General features: G+C 35.4%; 2 protein-coding genes across 6 annotated transcripts; both read right to left on the minus strand.

The window, feature by feature from the left end:
- Nucleotides 1–173: 173 nt before the first annotated feature.
- On the minus strand, nt 174–8,154 carry LOC129746427 (laminin subunit gamma-1). Of its 2 annotated transcripts, XM_055740075.1 has the most exons (12): nt 8,112–8,154; nt 7,209–7,449; nt 6,265–6,822; nt 5,895–6,204; nt 4,127–5,515; nt 3,871–4,068; nt 3,544–3,657; nt 2,176–3,478; nt 1,862–2,111; nt 1,691–1,777; nt 754–1,054; nt 174–686 (listed from the first exon to the last, which is right to left on the minus strand). In XM_055740075.1, exons 2-12 carry the CDS (start codon nt 7,353–7,355, stop codon nt 475–477), a joined length of 4,869 nt encoding a protein of 1,622 aa, XP_055596050.1. In that variant the 5' UTR covers nt 7,356–7,449; nt 8,112–8,154; the 3' UTR covers nt 174–474. The 2 variants fall into 2 exon arrangements, with proteins under 2 accessions (XP_055596050.1, XP_055596049.1); XM_055740074.1 differs by lacking the exon at nt 8,112–8,154 and having other exon boundaries at nt 7,209–7,564.
- Nucleotides 8,155–11,962: 3,808 nt separating this feature from the next.
- On the minus strand, nt 11,963–22,306 carry LOC129748378 (transmembrane channel-like protein). Of its 4 annotated transcripts, none has more exons than XM_055742980.1 (12): nt 22,135–22,306; nt 17,775–17,914; nt 17,448–17,639; nt 17,249–17,390; nt 17,088–17,189; nt 16,705–17,030; nt 16,198–16,308; nt 15,934–16,125; nt 14,522–15,866; nt 14,356–14,460; nt 13,942–14,123; nt 11,963–13,884 (listed from the first exon to the last, which is right to left on the minus strand). In XM_055742980.1, exons 1-12 carry the CDS (start codon nt 22,264–22,266, stop codon nt 13,026–13,028), a joined length of 3,828 nt encoding a protein of 1,275 aa, XP_055598955.1. In that variant the 5' UTR covers nt 22,267–22,306; the 3' UTR covers nt 11,963–13,025. The 4 variants fall into 4 exon arrangements, with proteins under 4 accessions (XP_055598955.1, XP_055598958.1, XP_055598956.1 ...); XM_055742983.1 differs by lacking the exon at nt 22,135–22,306 and adding an exon at nt 21,723–21,887; XM_055742981.1 differs by lacking the exon at nt 22,135–22,306 and adding an exon at nt 21,673–21,887.
- Nucleotides 22,307–23,227: the final 921 nt, after the last annotated feature.

Here is a 23,227-nt window from a genome sequence, read left to right on the forward strand (position 1 = left end):
GACAACTAATCGATAGGTGAAAAATGATAACGTACTTGGGTCGAACAACTGGCACTTGAAGCAATGCATCTGATAAAGTCTCTACGATGATTGTTTACATTTATAAAGATAAAATGAATCATTGAGCGATAATGGGAAAGGATTTCAATACAAAAAAAAACCATAAACACATGTTCTTACTCGAGCTTTGATTTATTGGCAAACACATTCGAAAAGAGCATATAATAAAATATTGCGTTAAGTAACTGGGTTAAAGAGCACCAGTTATTAGTTTTAATATAATGTCTAGAAATATTATAGCTAAATTTTGTAAGTTTGATGAATTGGCACATAAGGAAATGAACTCATTGACTGGCTGGTAAAAATAATCTTTTGTTTTCAATACGACTTTCATATTTGTTCGTTGTTTCGATAATAAATTCCAGGTTGAGTCAAACGATCAGAATTTGAGGCATGTTTTTGAAGATTATTTCTTCATGGTTCTAATCGTGTTCGCTTATAGCAGTCAGGTGGAAGCGAATCAGCGATCATTTTGATATTTGCAACTTCAGCCTCCAACTCTGCCAATTCTCGTTGATAACTTTTTATATTTTGAGTCTGAATGTTTTTCGATTCGTTCAAAATATATAGTTTATTGGTGAGTTGGGCATCTTCCAATTCCTTTTCGGCAGCAGTGAGACGTTCATCTTAAAATAAATGTAAGAAAATGTGTAAAAAAAATAATAAGTTTATAGAAGTGTTTATATATATTACCTAAAGCATTTAGTGACTTTACATCAATGTCTCTCAAATCCGCCAACTCGTCGATAATTGCTTTGACCTCCTTCATTGCCTTTTCCACTTGAGATTTAGCTTCGTTTGAGGTTAGCTGTGCTTGTCCTACCTTTTCCTTAGCTTCTTTTGTGAGATTGAAATCTTTACGAATGCTTGCCTCTCGTTCTGCAAGGCTATTTTCAGTTTTAGCCAACCTTCCATTCAACTGATCAGCTTCATGTCGTAAGTCGCGAGCCGTATTTTTGGTGGTATTCGCTCTTTTTTTGATGTTATCTGCCAGCTGATAAAACAGTTTCAGTATAAAGCCTGGTTTACACTTCTCGTTAAAATGAACGCGAAAAAATCTTACTTTGTCAAAACGTGACACAACATGGTGGAATCGATGGGGAATGGTTGAAAGATAGAAATCCAACTGGTTTTGTGGTTGGAAACCTCCCAGAACTGTTTTTATTCCGATTCCCCCGGTATTCACCGTGGAATTTGCATCAAGCCAGAGGAATCGGAATAAAAACAGTTCTAAAAGATTTAAATGACAAGACCAGTTGGATTCTCATCAACCATTTCCCATCGATTACAACATGTTACAAAATATAGCTTAGGCGCGTTGTTGAGTTATTGACTAAATAAGATTTTTCACGTTCATTTTCACGAGAACTGTAAATGAGCCTTTAGAAGGTATCATAAGACTGACACATTTGATGAAAGGACACATTAACATATCATTATCTTCAATATCATTTGATGGAGTCAAGTACAACTTTGTTTAAGAGAGTAATGTAAAAAGGATTGTTTTGAAAGGGTAGAAGTAGGTAACTCGTTTGATATCAGTCTTATGAAATAATCAGATGATATTGATAAAAATCGTAACCTAAAAATTATAAAAAAAAAGATTATCCAACATGTATGTCTATCGTACCTTGGATGCTTCTTCTGCATATTTCTTTTGTGCTGATTGAGCATTACCACGAGCTTCAACAGCATTTTGATTAGCACTCCGCAAGGCCTAAAATGACATTTAACAAGAAAAAAATTTGCAAGTACAAAATGATTCAATAAAATTTTTATTCTGTGACTGAAATGTACTTACGGCTTCTGAGTTTTTAATCAGCTCGATAGCATTGTCAATTTGCCTTCTTATACTTGGTTCCGATTCCAAGGCATCAGCTGATTTTTGTTTGGATTCTTCTACTTGATTCTTAAATCCAGATAGAGTATGGTAGGTGAAATTGGCTTTCTTCAGAGTACCATCGCCTTCAGCAACTGCCTTTTCAGCCAACTCTTTGGCATATTCTAAGTCCTCTACGGTTTTGACAGCATCGTCTTTTTGAGATTCAGCGCTATAATTATTTAGAAAATATGTTATGCTAGATGCTATAGCATGTATAAATAAAAAAAAACTACCGTTCAAGCAATGTGTTGGCAAGCTCAATATTTTCGCTTACATCCGTCAGCAAAGCCGAATGATCGTCGATGGTTTTATCCAGGTCAGCGGTTATTTTATCGGCCTCTTTGTTGAATTTATTGGACTCTTTCTTAATGTGGTCAATATCTATACTAGGGGGTTCAACGCTGTTGACGGCGGCGAACAAAGATAGAGCTTCGTCGTATACCTCATTCGCTTTCAACAAGGCTTGTTCGGTGAGTTTTGACACTGTGCTCAACTTTTCTTTTGCTTGTTGAATTTCGCTTGATATATTTGCTCTAAAACCTTCGCTTATATTGGCTTGTAGATTGATTGTACTCTTGGCAAAATTGTGCGCTTTGGTAGCTTTTTCTAATGCTTCTTGAGCCTGTTTCTTATTATCCTCTGCTTCTTTTTTAAACTGATCAGCATACTGACGAGCGTCTCTAGAAATACCACTTATTTGATTCGTTTGATTTCCTAAACGACCAGAACTTTCGCGCGCTTTGTGAAGAGCGGCGTTTCCATCAGTTTGAAGCAAATCATTTGCACTTTCCAATTCACGACGAGCCTCTTGAATCTGCGAACTGGCAATTGTGGCATTGCGTGTTCCTTTGCTTATTTTATAATCTGTAGTTTCTTGTGACTGATCAGCTTTGTTCAGTAATTCTCGGACTGCTTCTAAACGTTTCTCCAAATCTTGGAGCATTTCATTGAGGGTTTTCTCACCACCACCAGAACCACTTTTGGCATCTTCAACTAAAATATTAATTTTATCCTGTACGGCACTCAGCTTAGAGACAAACTCGTTATCATCAATAACGATTGGTTTTGATTGAATGTCCTGTAGGATTTTGTTTAAATTTGCAAGCTTTGCACGGTGTTCATTGGCTGCTTCTTGTACCAAATTATAACACGCAGGACAGTCCAAACAACCCTGATGGCGGTCATATTTGTTCTCCTTACAGCGATCGCAATGTTTACCTTCAACATTGTCATTACAAGGACACTGGCCATACTGGTCGCACTGAGAGCCCTTCGAGCCACTAGGATCGCAATCGCAAGACTTACATCCTTCCAGAGAGAATCCGTAATGAGCTGCAGCACATTTGTCACATTTTTTACCAACAATGCCAGGTTTACAGTAGCATTCTCCCGTGTATGTATCACAAGAGGCGTTAAAACTGCCTATCGGGTCGCAGTTACAGCTTTCACATCCGTTGCCGGAAATGATGTTCCAAAAGCCATGCTTACATTCATTACAATTCCGACCGACGACATTGGGCTTACATTGACAATTTCCTGAAAATTTACATAATTTTTGTTGCAAAATCAAATGTAGATCCAAAGCGTATGGAATTATTTACCATTGATAGAATCGCAAATCGAAATTCCCTTTTCAGTTTGTTCGGTTCCTCTTGGGTAACAGCTACACTCCTCGCAGTTTCCATGTGGCAAAGCGAATGGATCTCCGAAGTGACCTGATTAAAATGAGAATATTTCAAAGGTGTTATGCCTGAAATTACTTTATGATATAATTCATCTGATCCATTTACTTTGTCCATATTTTATAAAGATAAAAATTGCAATGTAGCTGACATAAATTTTTGCCATTTCGAACTGTTCGACGGGGTTGATTTCTAACACTAACTCATATCTTATCATTTCTGGTCGACGCTGACTGTATCACTCACCTGGTAAACATTGGTCACAGTGCAGACCAGCTGTATTATGAATACATTTCAAGCATTCACCGGTTGTTCGATTGCAATTACCGACAGCATTTGGATCAACGTTACCGTTACAGTCACATTGTTGACACATACGGATTGATCCATGAACACCGGTTGGATCGCCGTAATACCCATCGGAGCACAATTCGCACCTTGATCCTACAATTACCGGTCATTAAGAGATGGCTTAAATGTGAAAGACTTTCGATATTCTTACCAAAATATCCAACTGGACATTCCAAACAAATAACTGAATCATCGGCCATTTGCATACAGGCTCCATTATTCGGACATGGACAACGTTTACAATCATATGGTGTTCCTCCCAACGCATTACCATAATATCCCTTGGCACACTGGTCACATGTATCGCCGGCAGTGTTATGCTGACAGATACATCTTCCGGTTTCTGAATCACATATTTCCGCATGCTTGTTGCAGTCGCAAGGAATACACGGCATAAATGGTCCTCCGAGAGCTGGATTGTGTCTGTATCCTGGAGCACACGACTCACAAAACTGGCCAAGATATCCTTCTGGACATGTGCACTGTTCTATCCAAGTTGCAGGTCGCCCGGCAGCACCGCGATGAGCAGTTTGAAGTTCAATGTCATCTAAAAAGGCTTCACCGTAATCCGAATAAATAGCACGAATCTTGATTGCTGTAAGATTGCTTAAAATGGACATGAAACCTCGTGCAGACATTGATGGTTGCCACGAATATTCGGGGTGTTCATGAAGTCTGAAGGCAAACTCTTTGTACTCGTCGTCAGGCATGGGTTGATTTTGTGCGAAAATTGGCAGCGAAATGCTGCTATTAGAACCCTGGAGTATTACATCATAGGTACTGACATCTGGACGAGTTTGGCCTGCAAGCTGCAGGCGGAATTTCAAAAGCCTGTTATATGAAGCCCGCTGATCACCGAGGAATCTTTCTGGTGCTGTAAAGTAAACTGGTTCATAACCCTGAGCACTAACTCCGATGCTTTGAGTTTTGGAGTTATATTTAACGTCGACTGAGTGGCCTGATGCAGTAACAGCAGCCCACTTTTCTTTATGTTTGTTGAAGTTGGAAGTGGTAGACACTATCGAATATCCTGTAGCACTTGTGCATTCACTAGTATGTCCGTAACAGAAGCATGGTGTGCAACCAAAGTTATTTTCCAGATCCAAATTAAAGTATCCCGGGCGACACTCTCGACAATGGCGTCCTTCAACATTTTCTTTGCACGAACAAATTCCATTGATTGGATCACACGATGGTGTGTTATCAAATGAGCCTCTCACATCACAGTTACAAGGTTGACAACCATGTGGGCCAAAGTTATAGAAATTATTATCACATCGATCACATTTTTCGCCAGTAACACCCGGTTTACATTGACACTTTCCTTCAGCATTACATTGAAGTGACCGAGATCCAGTAGGATCACATCCACAGTTAATACAGTATCCGTCCTCGCGCATAAAGAAATTTTCTTTACACCGTTCACAATTTGGTCCATCACGGTTTGCACCACAATCGATACAGTGACCTCCATGGCCAGTAAGATTGTACAATTGACGATCAAAGAAACATTTGGTTGAATATCCGTTACAGTTACATGCTGAAAATGGGAGAAACAAAAATGGTTAATATCTTACATAGGACGCAATGCTTAAAAAACATCGAATTTAATTACAACTTGTTACGGTCCATAGCGATGACATAGGTTTCTTTTTGTGTTTATATGTAAACACATATTGTTCAGTGCCAAAAATTAACAAAGAAATGATCAAAACTAAGTACAGCTTTCTCATTGTTACAAGCCGGCAGTCTAAACCTGGAATGGCTCATATTTGCAGAAAAGCAACGAAGCAACGATGCTTAATGGGGCAAAAAACTGGCTACAGCTTCCAGCTGTCATATATGGAAACTGAATTTTCAAGTCGCAACATAAACTCGGAAAAAGGCATACAAGGCAGAGGTAAACAGTTATCACTTACGTTTGCACTCATGAACGTTTTTGGTCGTTGCCCGTCCCCATGGAGCATCGTTATAGAATGGTAGACACTTTTCACAATCTGGACCATCAGTGAAATGTTGGCATTGGCACACTCTAGTTCGTTGTCCGCTCGGATTAGTGCTTGTTATGCATTCGCTGGCGTGACCGTTGCATTTACATCTAGCACCGACAGCAATATCCGTTATAGCATAGAAGTACGATTTCAATACTTGTGCATCTCCAAATACTTCATCACCGAATGTGTTCAAACGATCAAGTGTTATACGAATGTCAGTGGCACTAACCCATTGCTAAAATAAAGTTAAAAAATAAGTCCCGAATTGCTACTCACTGAAGTAAATAGAGTGTACCTGCAATTCTAAGCTGTGGTCAAAATTAAAAGCACTCGGACGCCCTTCCAAAGATGAAAAGGCAATATTGCCATCATGGAGTGGTGAGATGTCACTGTATTCGCTGGTACACAGGGCACGGGACTCATCTTCACCCTTCATCACTGAGACGGAATCCGGAAGCCCATAGGTATCTCGACAGGTGGCACTGTAATACTGATACGGGATCCATGGACCGTTGGGAGTAACCCGTTTGTAGATGGCAAATGATTCAGGTCGCGGAGAGTAGAACACCAGTCGAATGTACGTTATGTCGAAAGATTTACCTAGCTTCAAAGTAAGATTAACTTGGTTGGGATATTGAATGCCCTCAAACATAGTTTCCGATTGCCACCATGTTGGGTTAGATGGATCATGCAGATCTGTCAAGAAATGCGGCGCATGTTGGCCTCTCCTGCAGTCGTCACAACTTTTCCGATTAGTCTGAACACAAAAGTTGATATCTCCATCCTCTCCACATGTGTTGGTAGCTTCAATTTCTACTTGATATGCAGCATTTTCGAACTCAGGAACACAACGCTGAAAACGTAAGGCAATATAATTTTTTTTTCTTTATAATACACATCCAATGAATGATGTGAGAAGGGTTCGTTCGTTATCAAATGGCAATACTATGCTTCCGGCTTAACTAGCCCCATTCTTGCTCGCAACAATTTTGATTATCAAGTCTTTCACTAAGCAGTGCGTAAGTAATTTGACCGGCATCGGTGTTCTTTTCAATTGATATGAATGGAATCATTAGACAGAGGACGAAATGATTTGAAACAATTAAAGTATGACTTCATTTGCTTTCTTAATGAGGCAAGTGTCCAGTAAGCAGCACTAGTCGCCATTTTCTATTCACATGTCTTAACATTCCAAGTAGTAGATTGAAAGTAGTAAGAATAAATTTTAATTATACATACCTGTGGTCTGCCGTAGGGATCATAACACTCCAGAGGTGGTTGATAGTGAGTGTTTTCACTGGCCCATGCTACTTCTGATTTTAGGATGTTCAAGGCTAGCATAAAGTGTACTAGTATCTTTGGTACATTCACTCTTAGCTGCATCATCTCGCTGGTTTTCGTTTGTATTCGCAACTTTATTTCTCGGTACTACTAAATGATGATTAGTTTCGTCCTACTTCATGGTTATGGAAAATAATTTCTGTGAAAAAACAATGTTTGTGCAATAATGTAAGACAATTTTTAACCATCAATGTTTGAAGATCATTGCAACAGATCTCGATGTACATTGGGTGGAGCGAAATGTGCTTTTCACACCAATACAAACTAAGAAAGAGGAGATCGACTTAAAATAAACATTCTGAAGATAGCTTCCGTAGTTTTCTCATAGCGTTTTAAATGGTGTTCCTTGGGTATACAAAATTGCGCGCATATGTTAAATTAAACAATCACGACGGAGAACAAATCTGAAAAAAGTCATGATATCACGGCATACAATGTGAGCAGTTTTATTTGGAGTTTTGATTACGTCATCAAAAAATAATTAATAATTATATGAAAACTAACGTTGTCTGATTCCCGTTGAACGAAATTTATTATAGTATGAATTTCGATCCACATGCTTCTAAGAATCGAGCGATAGTGGAAATATTTGAAAATGTTATCAACTAAGAGATAATGTTGAGCTCAACCGTACATCAGATTCGTTTGAATAATCATCAATTTAAATGTTAACACTTTCCAGTAATCTTTTTATTGTAGTTCCACAAGGATAAATAAAGGTGCTATACTTATGCAGTCATTAAAATAAAGTGACTTGAAAAAAAAAACTAACTAAAAAAAATAATATTAACAAGAGTTTACCTCGACTGTTCAGCGAACCTCAGACCCGAGCGAATACTAAAATGCAACTGAATGCTGTTTTGGAAATGAATATGCTTCGTTCCTCGAACTCTCTTCGAATCTGTCAATGTGTTAAATTATGTAGTTTTTTACATACCTTGAACCAAAACTGCAGCAGAGATTAACACATACTACGCGAGAATATTTTCATTTTGACATACGCCTTGGGCCGACCTAGCATCTGCGCGATCATATGATCTTGCTTGAGCAGAAGCATATTTTGGAGAGACTCATAAGCATAAGACAAACGGATTACGTTGGTGGTTGTGGGATGAAGCATTTCAAGCATGCTTCTCAGGCAAAGAATGAAAACACTTGAATGGTGAATTTACGGGTAGCATTGGTGAAATATTTCTCCAGTGAAGCCTGGTCTGTCTATGTTCTATACTATGCTTTGTGATTTTCCAATTCAATACGGTTTCGACAGAGGAGTCAAAAGGGGTTTTTGAATGCTGTGGTTGTTATTTTTTTCATTAATGGTAATTACAAAGTTTTTAACCCTTTAAGGTAAATGCGTGGATATTTTTGAAAAATATGTTTGGGATTGAAACGAGTTAATTCATGGTATTATTATTTCTGTTGTTTAATTAATGTGTGAGAAAAAATTAAAGTATGAGACCCTCAGAGCCAAAGAAGTATAAGTGCAAAAATGATCAATTTGGTTTCAAACTTTATCTATTTGGTAAATTTGTCAGCTTTATAAATTAATTTTTCATAGTTTTAAGTTCGAACGAAATTTTTTTTTTGGAAAATATTTGAAAAACAGCGCAACACGAAAACTTAAAACAGTGTTTTCTCAAAATTAGCTTTCATTTATGTGCGCTCATACCCCTTAAGCTCCAAGGAACTCATATGCAAAAAAAAAAAAGAGAAAATCGATTTATTATTTTAATGACAGAAGTTTTTGGAAAATCGCTGTACACTAGAGTGTCCATTTCCCGGCCATTTTCCTGTTCCCGGGAATCGGGAAATCTGATGGCCTGTTTCCCAGGAATTCCCGGGATCCCGGGAAATGTTCAAAAACATGTAATATATATGCACTTTGATTCAAATATAGCATACAAACCCATAATTTGTTCAAAATTTACACCGTATAATGTTTTTTTCACTTATTTTTAATCAAAGAAATCAAACTGTTTTCAATAATGATAAATTAAAAACAGTCAAATTAACTATAAAATAACCTGAATAAGTCAAATGAAGAATTCATTCATGCATTATTTTAATTATAAATTATTTCCCCTTATTCCGTTTTTTAACACTTTACATATTCGCTCTTCATTTTGAGGTTTTAAAATTCAGCTGGCTTTCAAAGCCAGAGGGAAAAAAGTGTATAAATGTTACTTTCGAGAAAACATAAACTGCCTACCTGCTGCGCGTTTTCCATATATTTTTCGAAGTGTGGTGGGTTTTCGTTCAATCAAAAGGTGTGAAAATACATATAATCCTTTTAAACTTATGTATTTGAATGAACAAAAAAATGCACGAAATGACTGCAAAATGTCAACTGCCACAGGAATCGGCATATCTGAATGAGTTTAGTATGACTAAATTTTCTAAAAGGACAATAAAAATGGTTCCGGAGGCTATCAAGCTTTTCTAGAGAAATAATTTCATACATGTCGGGAATTCCCGGGAATGGAACTATGATTCCCGGGAATCGGGAATTCCCGAATTTTTCAAATTCCCGGGAATTCCCGACCGGGAAATCCCGGGACAGACACTCTACTATACACTGAGGTATTTCCTACACGTTTAGCTCCATATTTCAAACACGGCTTTATTTTTCACGGGTTTTAGGTCATAAGAACGATTCTTTTGAAAGGTTCTCACTTTCTCACAAATCAAGACGGTTTCTAAGAGAAAATAACCTAAAGCTTTGTGTTTGCAATTTATTAACAGTTTTGATACCAATTTGAAAAATGGTTGAAATTACCAATTCCAAAATATACTTGTTGACTTCAATGAGTGACAACTTTGATAAGAACGGCTTCAACCCTGTGGTGTTTTTTATTTAAAATTACATTATCAATTAAATTATTAAAAAATGCATTTTAAGGCTCATTAAAAATTTTAATATTGAATCTATAAAATCACTGCGACAATAATGAAATTGTTAAAAAACGATTTACGATTTATCGAAGGTACTTGGTTAGATTCTGAAGAATAAAATTCAAAGGTATGAAATTAAAAGAAAAATTATAAAACCTATTTGTTTGAAAGTAAATGATGAATTTGTTAAAACATTTGAAATCATTTTTAAAAACACCACAATCAAGACAATGTAGGCACATGCCGAAAACATATCAACAAATTAAAACGAATTTCGGTTGAAAGTTTCTGAAAAATCTTAATACCTACCTACAGTTGACACACCATCGGCATTACTAAAGTCTTTATACACATACTTGCTGACCAGGTAAACTTCGTTTTACTTTTAAAAAAATAAATCGTTTAAAGGATTGACCTTTATTTAAACGTCCTTATGAAAGTCGAAAAAGTGAGATTCTCGAAACTATTATACAAACCATCTGTGACCCGAAAAACTCTCGGATACCAAATTTCACTTCATTCCGACCTTCCGTTAATACGTGATGGCGCTACAAAAAAACGCCTCCATTTTTATATATAAGAAGAAGATATGAAGAAGAGATAATTGTGTATGGGGACGCCCCTTCAATAAAAAGTGAGATTCTTAAAACTGTTATACAAACCATCTCTGATCCGAAAAACCCTGGGATACCAAATTTCACTTCATTCCGACCGTCCGTTTATACGTGATGGCGTTACAAAGAAAACGCCCCCATTTTTATATATAAGAAGATATAGAAATCTCAACAAAAATAGTATTCTGAAAAATTTAAGTGTTACCCAAAAGAAACCCCTTTAAAATATTTTAACATAAATAATCAAGGTATTCATAGTCATAGTCATAATATATAAATTTTATGAAAATTTTTGGACTCAGAATTTATTTAAAATCAAATCTTTTGAAAGTGGTATTTTTTCAAAGATCGCGCTTGCGGAACCTCTAAACATTAATTTTTTTAGTCGGCCCCATACAAAAATTTGTTCTGCACATCCTAATCTACCATTTGGAGGGTGAGCCCCCAGATTCCCAGAAGTTATGCAATTTTGGGACACCCTAATGCAGATATTCTTGTGTATCTATTAAAGAAGAAGAGAGATTGGAAGTTTTCAACAAATTCTGGGAATTAGGATCGTGGAACTTGCAAACCTCGTTCATTATGAGTTGCAAGGAAATTTGTAGCCCGAAAACGCAGAAAATCAAATGTGTGAACTAAAACAAAACAGCTAGTGGTATACTGAAAATATTCGTTACATACAGGTTCCAAAAGGATGCGATCATATTGTTTGGAATCAGAGGGGTGCAAGTGTCATTCTTGGGATCAGAAGGGTGCAAGTGAAAAATATCAAAAAAAAAGTAGTTCGCCGTTTTAACATAAAAATCGCAAAAAATTTGGTATTTCTTTCAGAATCATTCATTAACTATTATACAAACCATCTCTGACCCGAAAAACCTTCGGATACCAAATTTCACTTCATTCCGACCGTCCGTTTATACGTGATGGTGTTACAAAGAAAACGCCTTCATTTTTATATATAAGAAGATATAGAAATCTCAACAAAAATAGTATTCTGAAAAATTTAAGTGTTATCCAAAAGAAACCCCTTTAAAATATTTTAACATAAATAATCAAGGTATTCATAGTCATAGTTACATGATCTCCTTTGAATTTCTTTCGTATATGACAAAACGTGTTTTAAGTTAGTACATTTTATTCCAGTCAAGCAAAAACTTCCCTTCAAAGTAGATCAATATAGAGTAGAAATCCCTTTAAAATATTTTAACATAAATAATCAAGGTATTCATAGTCATAGTTACATGATCTCCTTTGAATTTCTTCCGTATATGACAAAACGTGTTTTAAGTTAGTACATTTTATTCCAGTCAAGCAAAAACTTCCCTTCGAAGTAGATCAATATTATTTTGATTAATATTCACAATTGTGCTAGCAATTAGAATGGCAACGTTGCTTCTCGACCACGTCAGGTTATCGTAAAAGCTCCATTAGGGAGGAAATTGATCATTGGCGTGCCCTTAAATTTGTGTCCGATAGGACAACAAGAAGGGGTTGCTCTACAAGCTTGAATTTTTGAGACTTTTTTTTGGGAGAAGCATTAAAAAATGGTTTTTCACCAAAAGCATTTTTCATTACCAGCCAATTTCTTTTGAAAATGATTTTTCCTTCAAACTTAAATTTGTGCCCGATAGGACAACAAGAAGGGGTTGCTCTACAAGCTTGAGACTTTTTTTTGGGAGAAGCATTAAAAAATGGTTTTTCACCAAAAGCATTTTTCATTACCAGCCAATTTCTTTTGAAAATGATTTTTCCTTCAAACTTAAATTATGATAAACATTTCACCCTAAACGGGTTTTCAATTAAGGTGATGTCGGTTCGAAGATAGCCTGAAATTCTTAAGAGCCAAATTATGCAAAAAGCTATGATTACAAAAAGCTGGATGATATGTACATACTGAACATAAAATGATTGATAATTCGTCATAAAAAAAGACGATTTTATCCTCCTTTGTTGTGTTATGTAAAGAACAAAATGATTAATGGAATCTAGTTTTAGTTGCTTCTCCCGAACTTAAATTTTTCTTAAATTTCATACAGAATTCAGGCTCGTTGCTCAAACCCTTAACGTTGTCCGATTGGGCTCAAATTTCGCGGTTGACCTATGATTTATAGAGTTATATTTTTCCAATGCAAATTCCAATCAATACTATCCTCCTACACTTCAACTGAATTCGATTGGTGAAATGAGTATTATGAAGCAATACACTTTCTTACATATTTTCACCAGGATCATCAACGTCTGAATCAATAACACATTCTTCACTTGATGTTTTACTTATTGTTATGACTGGTATTTTTTCAACCCATTCTGAGGTTTCAGTTTTACTCCTTAAAACTGAGAATTTCGTTGTCTTCTTTGCAAGATCGTTTTCGTTGCACAGAATAGCCGAGGATTTTTTGTGGCGAGATTTCTTACTCTCAACTTTGTCCATTGGTCTTTCGTTTGACAAATCGGGTTGATCATTTTTGGTTGACTCGTTGATGTTTTCTGCCAATATTTGACTTGGTTGTGTTTCGTTTGTGTTGTATTGTTCTTTAAGCAAAGCTTTCTTCATCATTCTTTGCAAAAATTCACGGTGTTTGTATCCAGTATTTTCATTTTCACTATTTTCGCTTGTTGTGGAATGAATTCTCAATTTAGTAGAGTCGAGAACCTTGTGCCACGAATTCGATAAACCGTTAGCGTTCTCTGATTGGTTGCAATTTTGAGTTTTTGCCATTTTGAACATTTTTCTTCTTTCTTCTGTTCTTTCTTTGCGTAGTTGTGTTTTAAGGTCCTGATTAGCTTCTCTTAAAGATCCTGTCAATGAAATCAGATAGTAAATAATCAGTATGAGAAGCACAAGCAAAGGAATGATTGCGGCTGGAGAAACAATATATTTGGTAACTGCTGCAGGTACAATTTTGTCAGTAGCATTTGTAAGTAGATGATAGATTCGGTTAGAGTTCGAGAAGGGTCCACAATGCCAAGACGGTTCCAGGAAGACGATCGCATAGCTCACGGGTAGAACGCACAAGAATAGCATCGTCAGCAGAAGTGCGAAGTAAAAATTGTTCGATCGAGAAGCTCTGTAATAAAATAGAAACATTGTTTTTGAGGTGACGAAACAACTACGCATACCGTACCTAAAGACAACTTCATGAGGGACGTTGCATGTGAGGACTGTCCACGATCGCAGATACATGATGATGATAAGTTTAATAATATTCAACACTGCAAGTCCTGGCGAGAAAAACATACCCATCCAGACCATCCCTTGATTGTTGACCAAGTGTAAAATATTTTCAGCAATTTTAAAATCTCCGTACTGAAAAGTGAAAAACATCCTTTGAATCCTTTGAATCCTTTGATTTAAAAGCTAAAATGGATATACAATGTACAAGGAAAAATAGGAGGAAATATAGGAATCGAGAGATAACAGTTCAGGTTTTAAAATATCAAACAAGACAACGGATATACGCCTAATATCCATATCATTATTTAAAGCTTTAAAAAGTTTCTAGCACAAACACATTTTTATACTTGAGTGGTTCACGTACTTTAGGATAAATCTTTTCGAGGTCCCAACACCAGCAGCTGTTCATATAGCGTACGAAAATGGCTCTCAAAAAATCCAACACCAATGTTGATATTACTGTCACAAGCTAAAAAACATTTAAAATTATTTTCTTGTCATCTAATTTCATACATAAAATTTCACAGTACCAAATCCATAACTGTAAGTTTCACAAGCTCCTGTCCGAACATGGTTTCCCAACAGAGCGTGCGAAGATCGGCATTTTTAAATTTATTATTTTTCGAACGTTTTGCATATTTATCCGTGGTAAAAGTGGCGCTGTTGATTGTTGTCACTTCTTGTTCGGCTGTTTGATATTCTCCGGAACCAGCGATGGTGAAGCCCTCTGTGTATGAAGGTTGCGTTGGACGTGAAATCGGTGTGGTTTCTTCACAAATGATCTCGAAACACCTCTCTGATGTAATGTCATTTTCGATATTTGTGCTTTGTTCGGTTTCATTATTCGTCGGTTCCTCGTGATCTGGGTCTTCATCGTAGTAAGATTCTGAATAGTTTTCGTAACTTTTAAAAGGAGTTGTATGTTGGTTTGAGCTAGTTGAATAGACGGTTTCATCTATTTTGTAGGAACTCGTCTCAACGGAACTTGTGGAGTTTTCGTTATAGTTTGGGGTGCTGAAATTTGTCCAGTTGAATTGCTCTAAAGACAAACCAATAACATCACGTTTATTGATAGGGACATCGTCAAAAATATCGTTTGGCAAGTTCCGCATTCGCTGTTCCAGATAATAATGTGCGTCTTCTTCACCGTAATTGAAGTCGTAGTCCTGTGTCGAGCTATCTAAACTGTTATCAAAGTTCGTACTCAATGATCTGTTGGAGTTCATAAAGTGTATGGCTTGTTCTGTTGTAGAACTATCAAAATAAGAACTTCGGAAATTGTTTAGTTCTGTTTCCGGTAGAAATGTTGTAGAGATGTTCAATATTATCATGGTTGTTAGTAATGTGGTGTTGATATTTTGCCTAGTAGAACAATCTACGGGTACTTCGTAACAGTTGTTTTTGCCACTGAAACTATTTTGAAACAAGTATAATGCTGATGGGATATCAAGGTCACCATAAGCTTTTCTTTCAATGCTTGACATATTTCCACAGGATGAGTAACATTGATCATCTATTGTTTGATTTGTTGGTTTCATATTTCGAAGTTCTTCGGTCATGTGGTTAATTTTATCAAAGAGCGCAAATATTAGGGAATACAGATTCAAAAGATTTAAAAGCATTATGCGAGCAAGTTGTATCCTAAGCTGCCTGCGGGGATGATAATATTCCAGTAAACCAAGTGCTTCGAATATCATGGGAAAGAAAAACGTAATCAATGACATTACTACTGTTATTTCATTACGAGTCCACCACGAATCTTTCTCATTAATAACCATAGATCGCTTTACTACGTTAATTACTGCAAATGCTGAAATGGCCAACATGCCGAGTATGATAAAATTTACTAGAACTCGTAGCATAATAATTTTCCAGCTGAAAAGATGAGTTTATTGGTATTAGGTTTAGTATTTGAAGATAAATATATTTGATCATCACTCACTTTCTGGTGTCTTTCTTTTTCTCTGCTTCTTCCAAAAGTGCTTCCTTAAAGCCGAGTATTATTGATGCTGTTCTGTTTTGTGCGGTTTCAGTATGTCCGATCATGTAATCCCAACCAGTAAATAGTTTCCAAGAAAAAATATATTCATCATCTTTCGAAGATAATTTTGACATCCGTGAATTTCTCGCCATTCTGAACAAAACACACGATGGAAGTGATAAGCTGTTACTGTTAGCTATTGATGTTATAAATTATAATGCTTACTTTTTCAACGTTGCAACGAAGCTGTAAATATAAACTACCAGTCCAGTCAAAAAATAGGCCATTGGTAAATTGTATCCCCTCGCTGTGGCTCCAGAGAATGTAGAATAATAACTAAAACCAATATTTCGAAAATGAAAAACGCATCATTCGAATGGTGCTCCCAGAGTAGATATTTGGTACAAAATTAATGGAAAAATTATCAATCCTTTCGTACACGATAAGTTTTTCAAACTTTTGATTATTTTATTACGAAAAAAAGAACTGAGAATTTTGGGGGTCTTAAAATAATAAGAAAATATTAGCTCAAAGGAAAAAAAACAAAGTGGAATTAACCAGGAATCTTAAGTTTTTGAACACATTCCTATTTGCAAATCAAATACCGTATTTTAAACAGTTTGTAATTTACGGCTTCCTCAATAACAAATCTGCATTTAAAGGATTCATTCAACATTTTAATCCACTCTGATTGCACCGATTAGATATATCTAATGTGTACGATGCTTTTACCCATAGAAAAGGGATGAATATTTCAAGCGGCCTTCGAATTCCCAAAGAGTTGTAAAGTTGGCTGCTGATTTGCATTCGTTGTATGACATCGTTTTCCGCATGTCACATTTCACCTTTTCAGTTTCGCTGTAAATTTCTTCCGGCATCATAACAAAAATCACAAGTAAACAGGAAATTACAACGTTAACCCAGAATAACCATCGGAGAAATGTAAAGTATGACGCTACGACAGATCCGAAATGTGATTCGATTTCTTTTATCCTCGATTCCCAGGGGATAAGGTAGGTGGAAAGATTGGCCAGCTCTCGCAACAATTGATGCCATTTCTGAAAAGATTCGATCTTTATTCTTTAAGTTTTCATTTTAACAACTTTGTGATTCACCGTTGCCAGAAATATGTTAAATTGAGTTAGTAAACTTTTGGCAGTGCGTGAAGTAAAATGCTCTTGCAGAACACCTTCATGTCTTGTTATATAACTTTTTGCCTGAAATTCGTAAATAATATTGTTTTCTTTATTTCATTAGCATTTCAGTCATATCATACTTGTTTGATAAGTTTTAATTTCCTTCTCATACTCCATGGCTCAAGTTTGACTGACTGCAGAACTTCTTTATGAAGACGAATATTTTCAAAAATTTTATCTTGATTTGATTCATCCTTCATGTCCTCCAATGTTATAGCAGTTCTGAACAGAAACAGGGTTATAAGTTCATCTTATTCATGTTATTTAGAATCGACATACTCTCCAGAACTGGTGGTGTATACACTTGATCTTCGTCGATCCCCAGCAGAAGTGCCCATGGTTTGGCTTATCGGACTCGAGCCTCTGCGGAAGCTCTTGGTTGAACGTTTGCTGCGGATACTAGCTTTTCTCTTGATGATAGCATTGAGGCTTGAAGAGTAATCCTCGTCTTCCAACACTTCGCTGTTTCTTCTGGTAATGTTTTACAAAGGAAATAACATTAAAAAATGAGTATTAAAAATTACAAGAATATTCTCTGAAAGATTGGTTGTGATCTGAAGAAAATGGGTAAGTTAAACTTGTCTAGGCACTAGGCTTTACATTTACCTCAAACCTGTCTGGTGCATGTTCAATCGATTCTCATCAAGTTCAACACTATCAGCATCTTTACCAAGTTTTTTCTCTGCATTTGGCTGGTACGCCCATGTGACTGACAGTTGAGGGGATATGGAGGAAGGTGAAGAAGGCTGAAATAGAATTTGAAAGCTACAAATTAATTTTTTAGAGGTAGAAAACTGACAAAAATAGCTGTTAATTTTAAAATTTTCCATAAAATTTAAAACAAAAAGAAATGCAACATAATTTTGCTACGAATTTTTGCATAAAACATTTTTTAAATAAATAAATATTATTTTTAGGAGCTAACATTTTACAATATTTTTTCGCGAAAAAAATATCAAAATTGCATTTTAAGTTTGTGAAAACGAAAATTGCCAAAATCAAAGAAGTATATTTAACAATGTAATAAAACCAATTACTTTCACGAAAGCAATATAAATTTGAAACATCATTGTAATCCTTATTCGACCTTGATTTTTTACTCGTCAGAGTTCTTGTAGAGTGAATTTGACACTCCTGACTAAAACCTCACATGTTTCTCAACCGATGTGCACAAAATTTATAGCTTTGTAAACATCAAAGTCCTCCGTTACTCAAAGTCCGAGAAAAAAAAATCGGAAAAACATGCTAGGGAAAAAGACTAAAGACCAGCTACCAAATGCTCAAAAAAAAAATTTACTTAGTGCCAAAGAAAGCTGAATTTAGAAGCTATATGTCGTGCACAAGGATCTATTTTTTTTTAATTGTTTTCAAATCATGACCACAAAAAATGTACAAAATGGTGTAAAAATCGTAGTTTTCAATCAATGAACCCACTTTCTACTGTTTCAGTCACAGAAGAAAGTGGATGGAAAGTTGACGCAATTTGATGCATTATCACATCTTCAGATTCTCAAAATTCGAAACTCAAAATCTTTGACGAATTTTCAAAGGTAGCTGTTTTCAAACTTTCTATTAATTTGACATTTTTCAGATTTTCTAACACCCAAATATAGCTTTGCACTGCATTTTGAGTATATAAATAAACGCAAGATTTTCGTAATAAAATTATATTCACCAGAAAGGAAATTTCATACCGATTCTAGTGGTTTAATTAAATTAGTGCAGCAATTCTTTACAACAACAAAAATGATAACATATAGCTTCTAACTTCAGCTTAGTTTTAAAAGCACTAAGTGATTTTGGTAGCTGCTCGATGGTTTTTTTTTTTTTCGAAGCATGTTTTCGGTTTTTTTTCCTTAGACTTTGAATAACTTAACAGCGAATAGTTGTAGCGATTGTATTCCGTTTACCCGAAAACTTTTGCCCAGAATGTTTTTTCCTCAGAATGACAAATACCCGAAATCAAACCCCCGAGTGAACCAATTCCTAGATCGAAATTCCAAAGAATGCACCAACCCACTATTAACCAAAAAAAATTTTTTTTTCTAAAATGAACCATTTTTCAGATTTTTTTTTTCCAGAATGAAACATTTCCTAAAATGCACACATTCCAGATTTTTACTTCTTATGTTTTTTTAATTTTTCTGTGTTTAAACTCACTTTTTTTTAATTTCAAATGATTCGAAATTTGATTTGTGAAATGAAACACTTGTTTGAAAGTTTCCAACTTATTTGGAGTTTGGTTAAAGTTTTGGTACTTTTTGATATTATGCTAGCCTGTGTGCTTTTCAAAATCGTTTTAGGCGCCGACTCTCACGCTGCGCGTTCGAATTTGAAAGTCATATTGTCCTTCACGCTGTCGCGTGATAGCCAGGGCTAAGGGATCTTCAGGCAGACCTAGGAAGCCCCGGCAGACTTAGACCAATAATGTATTAAGGCCGCCCGCAAATTTAGGAGCTCCGACCCTTCATCCTCGTTGGTTGCCTCGGCTTTGCCGCAAAAGTATAAAATTTTGATAATCTAATTTTTTTGGAAACCAAACCATTTTTTTTTTTCAAATTATTTCAATTTGGATAAATGTATTCAATTTTCTGGGGTTTGGTACTTCTGGCGAAAAATTTTCAAGGCAACGGCTTATTCTAGTGAGAAAAATTCTGATAAATGCTTCATTCTGGCGAAAAAATTCTTGGGGAATGATCCGCCTGGGGACGACAATTCTGGGAAATTGTTCTTTCTAGCGATTAAAATTCTGAAGATTTTTAATTCTGGGCAAACGTTTTTGGGGAAATGAAGTACAGCCGTTGTAGCAATAAATAAAGTAAAAATCGGTTGAAAAACAATAGAGATATAGCGATTTGAAGTGAGGATTGTCATATCAACGCTCAAGATTTGATTTATAGGGAGTCTTTTTATCTGGACTTTCCGAGAGCGCCCATAAAAAAGTATGATGACAAATTGAAAATTTCATGAATTAATTGTGGTTAACAGAAGATTTTTTTATTCGGATGCACCCAAATGAAGTTACAAGCCGCAAAACTACCAGTAGTGTCATACTGACACTCAAGAGCAGATGAGGGTTTTGAATTTATGTATATTTATTTTTTTTACGAGCAAAGTCTGGATGAACTTCTGGAAATTTTCCGAGTAAATAAAATTTCATTTAAAAACCAACATTTTTTTTCGGTTCTAGTTAACGTTACTGCTTAACGAACTATTGGAAAATATTTGTACAATACCCTTAATACTGTTAACGAACTTTTTGACATGTTTAACGATTTTTGAAACGATTTTCGAGGGTGACAAAACAGATCCTAGATATTCCAGTTTTTTCAACTTCTTTTAGGTGGTCAATTGATTTGGACGTAGCTTTTCGACAGAGTTATGAACAGAAATGGTCATTTCGATACCCTGCGGAAGCTCTGTAACCATCGTAGCTGAAAACAATATCCAAAACAAATCATTCACATCACTTCAGAATAGTCAACCAGGTTGAATATGATCGATTTACAGTCCAAGTTGGCCACTTTTCTCGAATTGAGCGATGTTTTTGCACGGTTATTTTAAATGTTTTTGTCACAATTTCCTTTTTGAAACCTACACAACTAGCAATGAGAAATAGATTAGTACAGTGTACTAAGATGATTAATATTTAGTTGTGAAATATTTCCAATTTTTTAATTTAATTTTACCAATGGTTTTAAAAATTTGATTCGTTTTTTTTTATCAAAAGCTTTTTCCAAACTTCTTAAATAAATCAATGGAAAAACAAATAAAGTTTTTGGAAATGATTAATATTTAGTTGTGATGATTAATATTTAGTTGTAAAATATTTCCAATTTTTTAATTCAATTTTACCAATGGTTTAAAAATTTGATTCGTTTTTTTTTATCAAAAGCTTTTTCCAAACTTCTTAAATAAATCAATGGAAACACAAATAAAGTTTTTGGAAATATGACCTAGTTCAAACCTCTATTTAAACGAACATATGTGAATGAATATGTGTTCAATATTCATTTAAAAAAAAAATAATTTTTATACACTCATACTTCAAGCATTTTATAAAATTTTTCACATCCGAATTGAGTTTTCTTTCCATATGCTTTAAGGTCAACACAATCAAATTTCATATCAGGTCGAGTATTCAATAACTGCCTATTTTGAATAGGTTGATCAATCTTTGTATATGAAGATTTTAACTCTCCACCATTTGTAATTATGTTTTTCAGACTTTCGTCATCACTGCTTTTTATCATTAGTTTTTCTTAATTTTTTTTTTTTTAAGTGATCCAATAATGATATTTATATAAATATCGCACAAAAACCGTATATTCTTCATATTCATTAAGGTTTTCTTATCGATTTCACCAGCAAACTACTAACATAAATTATGTTTCAACTATTGTAAAATAACGATTCTGAAATCTTCACTTATTATTCCACTTCTAAGGAGACATGATTCGAATCTTTCGCGTACGGTATCCACTGAGGCCAGCACAGTACTGACCACTTATGCGCCTGGTATCAACTAGCGTAACGATATCCTACGATGATCACCTGCTGTGTTAAACCTATTTATCTCATAGCTTGTATGTGCATGGAAAACTTTATATCCTTATAGAATGGCCGTCTTTTAGCCAACCCCGGCCACGAATGAAAGAAAAACAAAATTATAAGTGTTCAATTTGCCACAACACTTTCCCTTTTGGTTGAACAGCGAAGTGGATGTGCTGTTTTCTTCAACTTCACAACTTTCAATCTACCGTTGATCCACCCTCACTGGTAGCACAATCTTTAAGCAGGAGCCATTCTAAATGATTAGATTCACAATGCTGATAACACCCAAACGATAGGCGTTTCCGCTTTATTCCTGTCTTGTATTTATAAAAAGTAGTCACGCTAGTAGAACATTTTATGTTGGCTTGTTATTAAAGTCTCAAATGGATGATAGAAAAATGCAAACAATTACCACATCGTCACTATATACCGATAATTTGAAATCATCTGATATATTTGAAGGTTTTCTCGATTTTCCGAATTCAGATTTTAATATACCGGATGGCTTGCTACTCGACGATTTTTCTTGCCCTATATCACTCATGGTTTGAAAACCTAAGCAGAAATGCTCTTCTCTTGTTGAATGAAGAGTGAACAATGTTAGGGAACTAGATAATACAAGCTTCCACTACCTGGTAGTTGCTGCTGTAAATTTCAAACATATTTACATACTGGGTCTATTTGGTTATCCTTTAATATATAGGTTCATCTAAGTGCTGATTTATTCATCTAGCAGCCCAAGTTCAGCACATCACAAAATTGTGCGACAGATATCAAGACAACTTATAATACACTTGGTAAAAAAGAAGAAAATATTACGAAAAAGGTAGGTTTCAGACTTGAGGCAGTATTTATTCAAATAGATTCATCTTCTTTTCTATTCTCTTAAAATAAATAATTTCCATTGCCAAATTCGTTAGCCAAAGCCTTTAAACTGAATGGGGGAGGGGGGATGGACGTGACAAAAGAAGAATTTGATATTTGTTTCGACCAAATGAGATGTCAATGAAAACCCTCTCTGGTGCAATTGCATTATAGGCATCATGAACGGAGGACCGAACTGGAGAAGTTCAATGAACTGATGTTACTTTCCTGTTATTAAAAATATGTTATTTGGTGAACATATCCAACTTCAACACATCGTTTTACTCAATTTTTTCATTTCGTTTGAACACAAAATTATTAAGGTTTGCTTTTACAAGAAAACCAATACTCGTTACGAATTGTTCACAATAGGGATTGGTTCTTTAGGGTGGGAACGTTTGTTCTCTGGGTTTTGTCATCATTCATACGGAAAACTCACGCAAACACAAGTTCAATTGAAAGAAGGCGGCATGTTTCCGTTGTCAAACGGAAAGCAGGGAGTGTAATCGCTAATTGGCTAACGCGCCATACTAGTTTGCATTTATGGTCGCTGAGAAAGGTGGAAGACTTTTGAAATAAAATTCAGCACGGGTTGGTCCTGTACACTGTATTCAACTGTGTATATGCAACATTCATAGGTT

This window comes from Uranotaenia lowii, chromosome 2 (genome assembly GCF_029784155.1).
Source record: "Uranotaenia lowii strain MFRU-FL chromosome 2, ASM2978415v1, whole genome shotgun sequence".
Classification (NCBI taxonomy): domain Eukaryota; kingdom Metazoa; phylum Arthropoda; class Insecta; order Diptera; family Culicidae; genus Uranotaenia; species Uranotaenia lowii.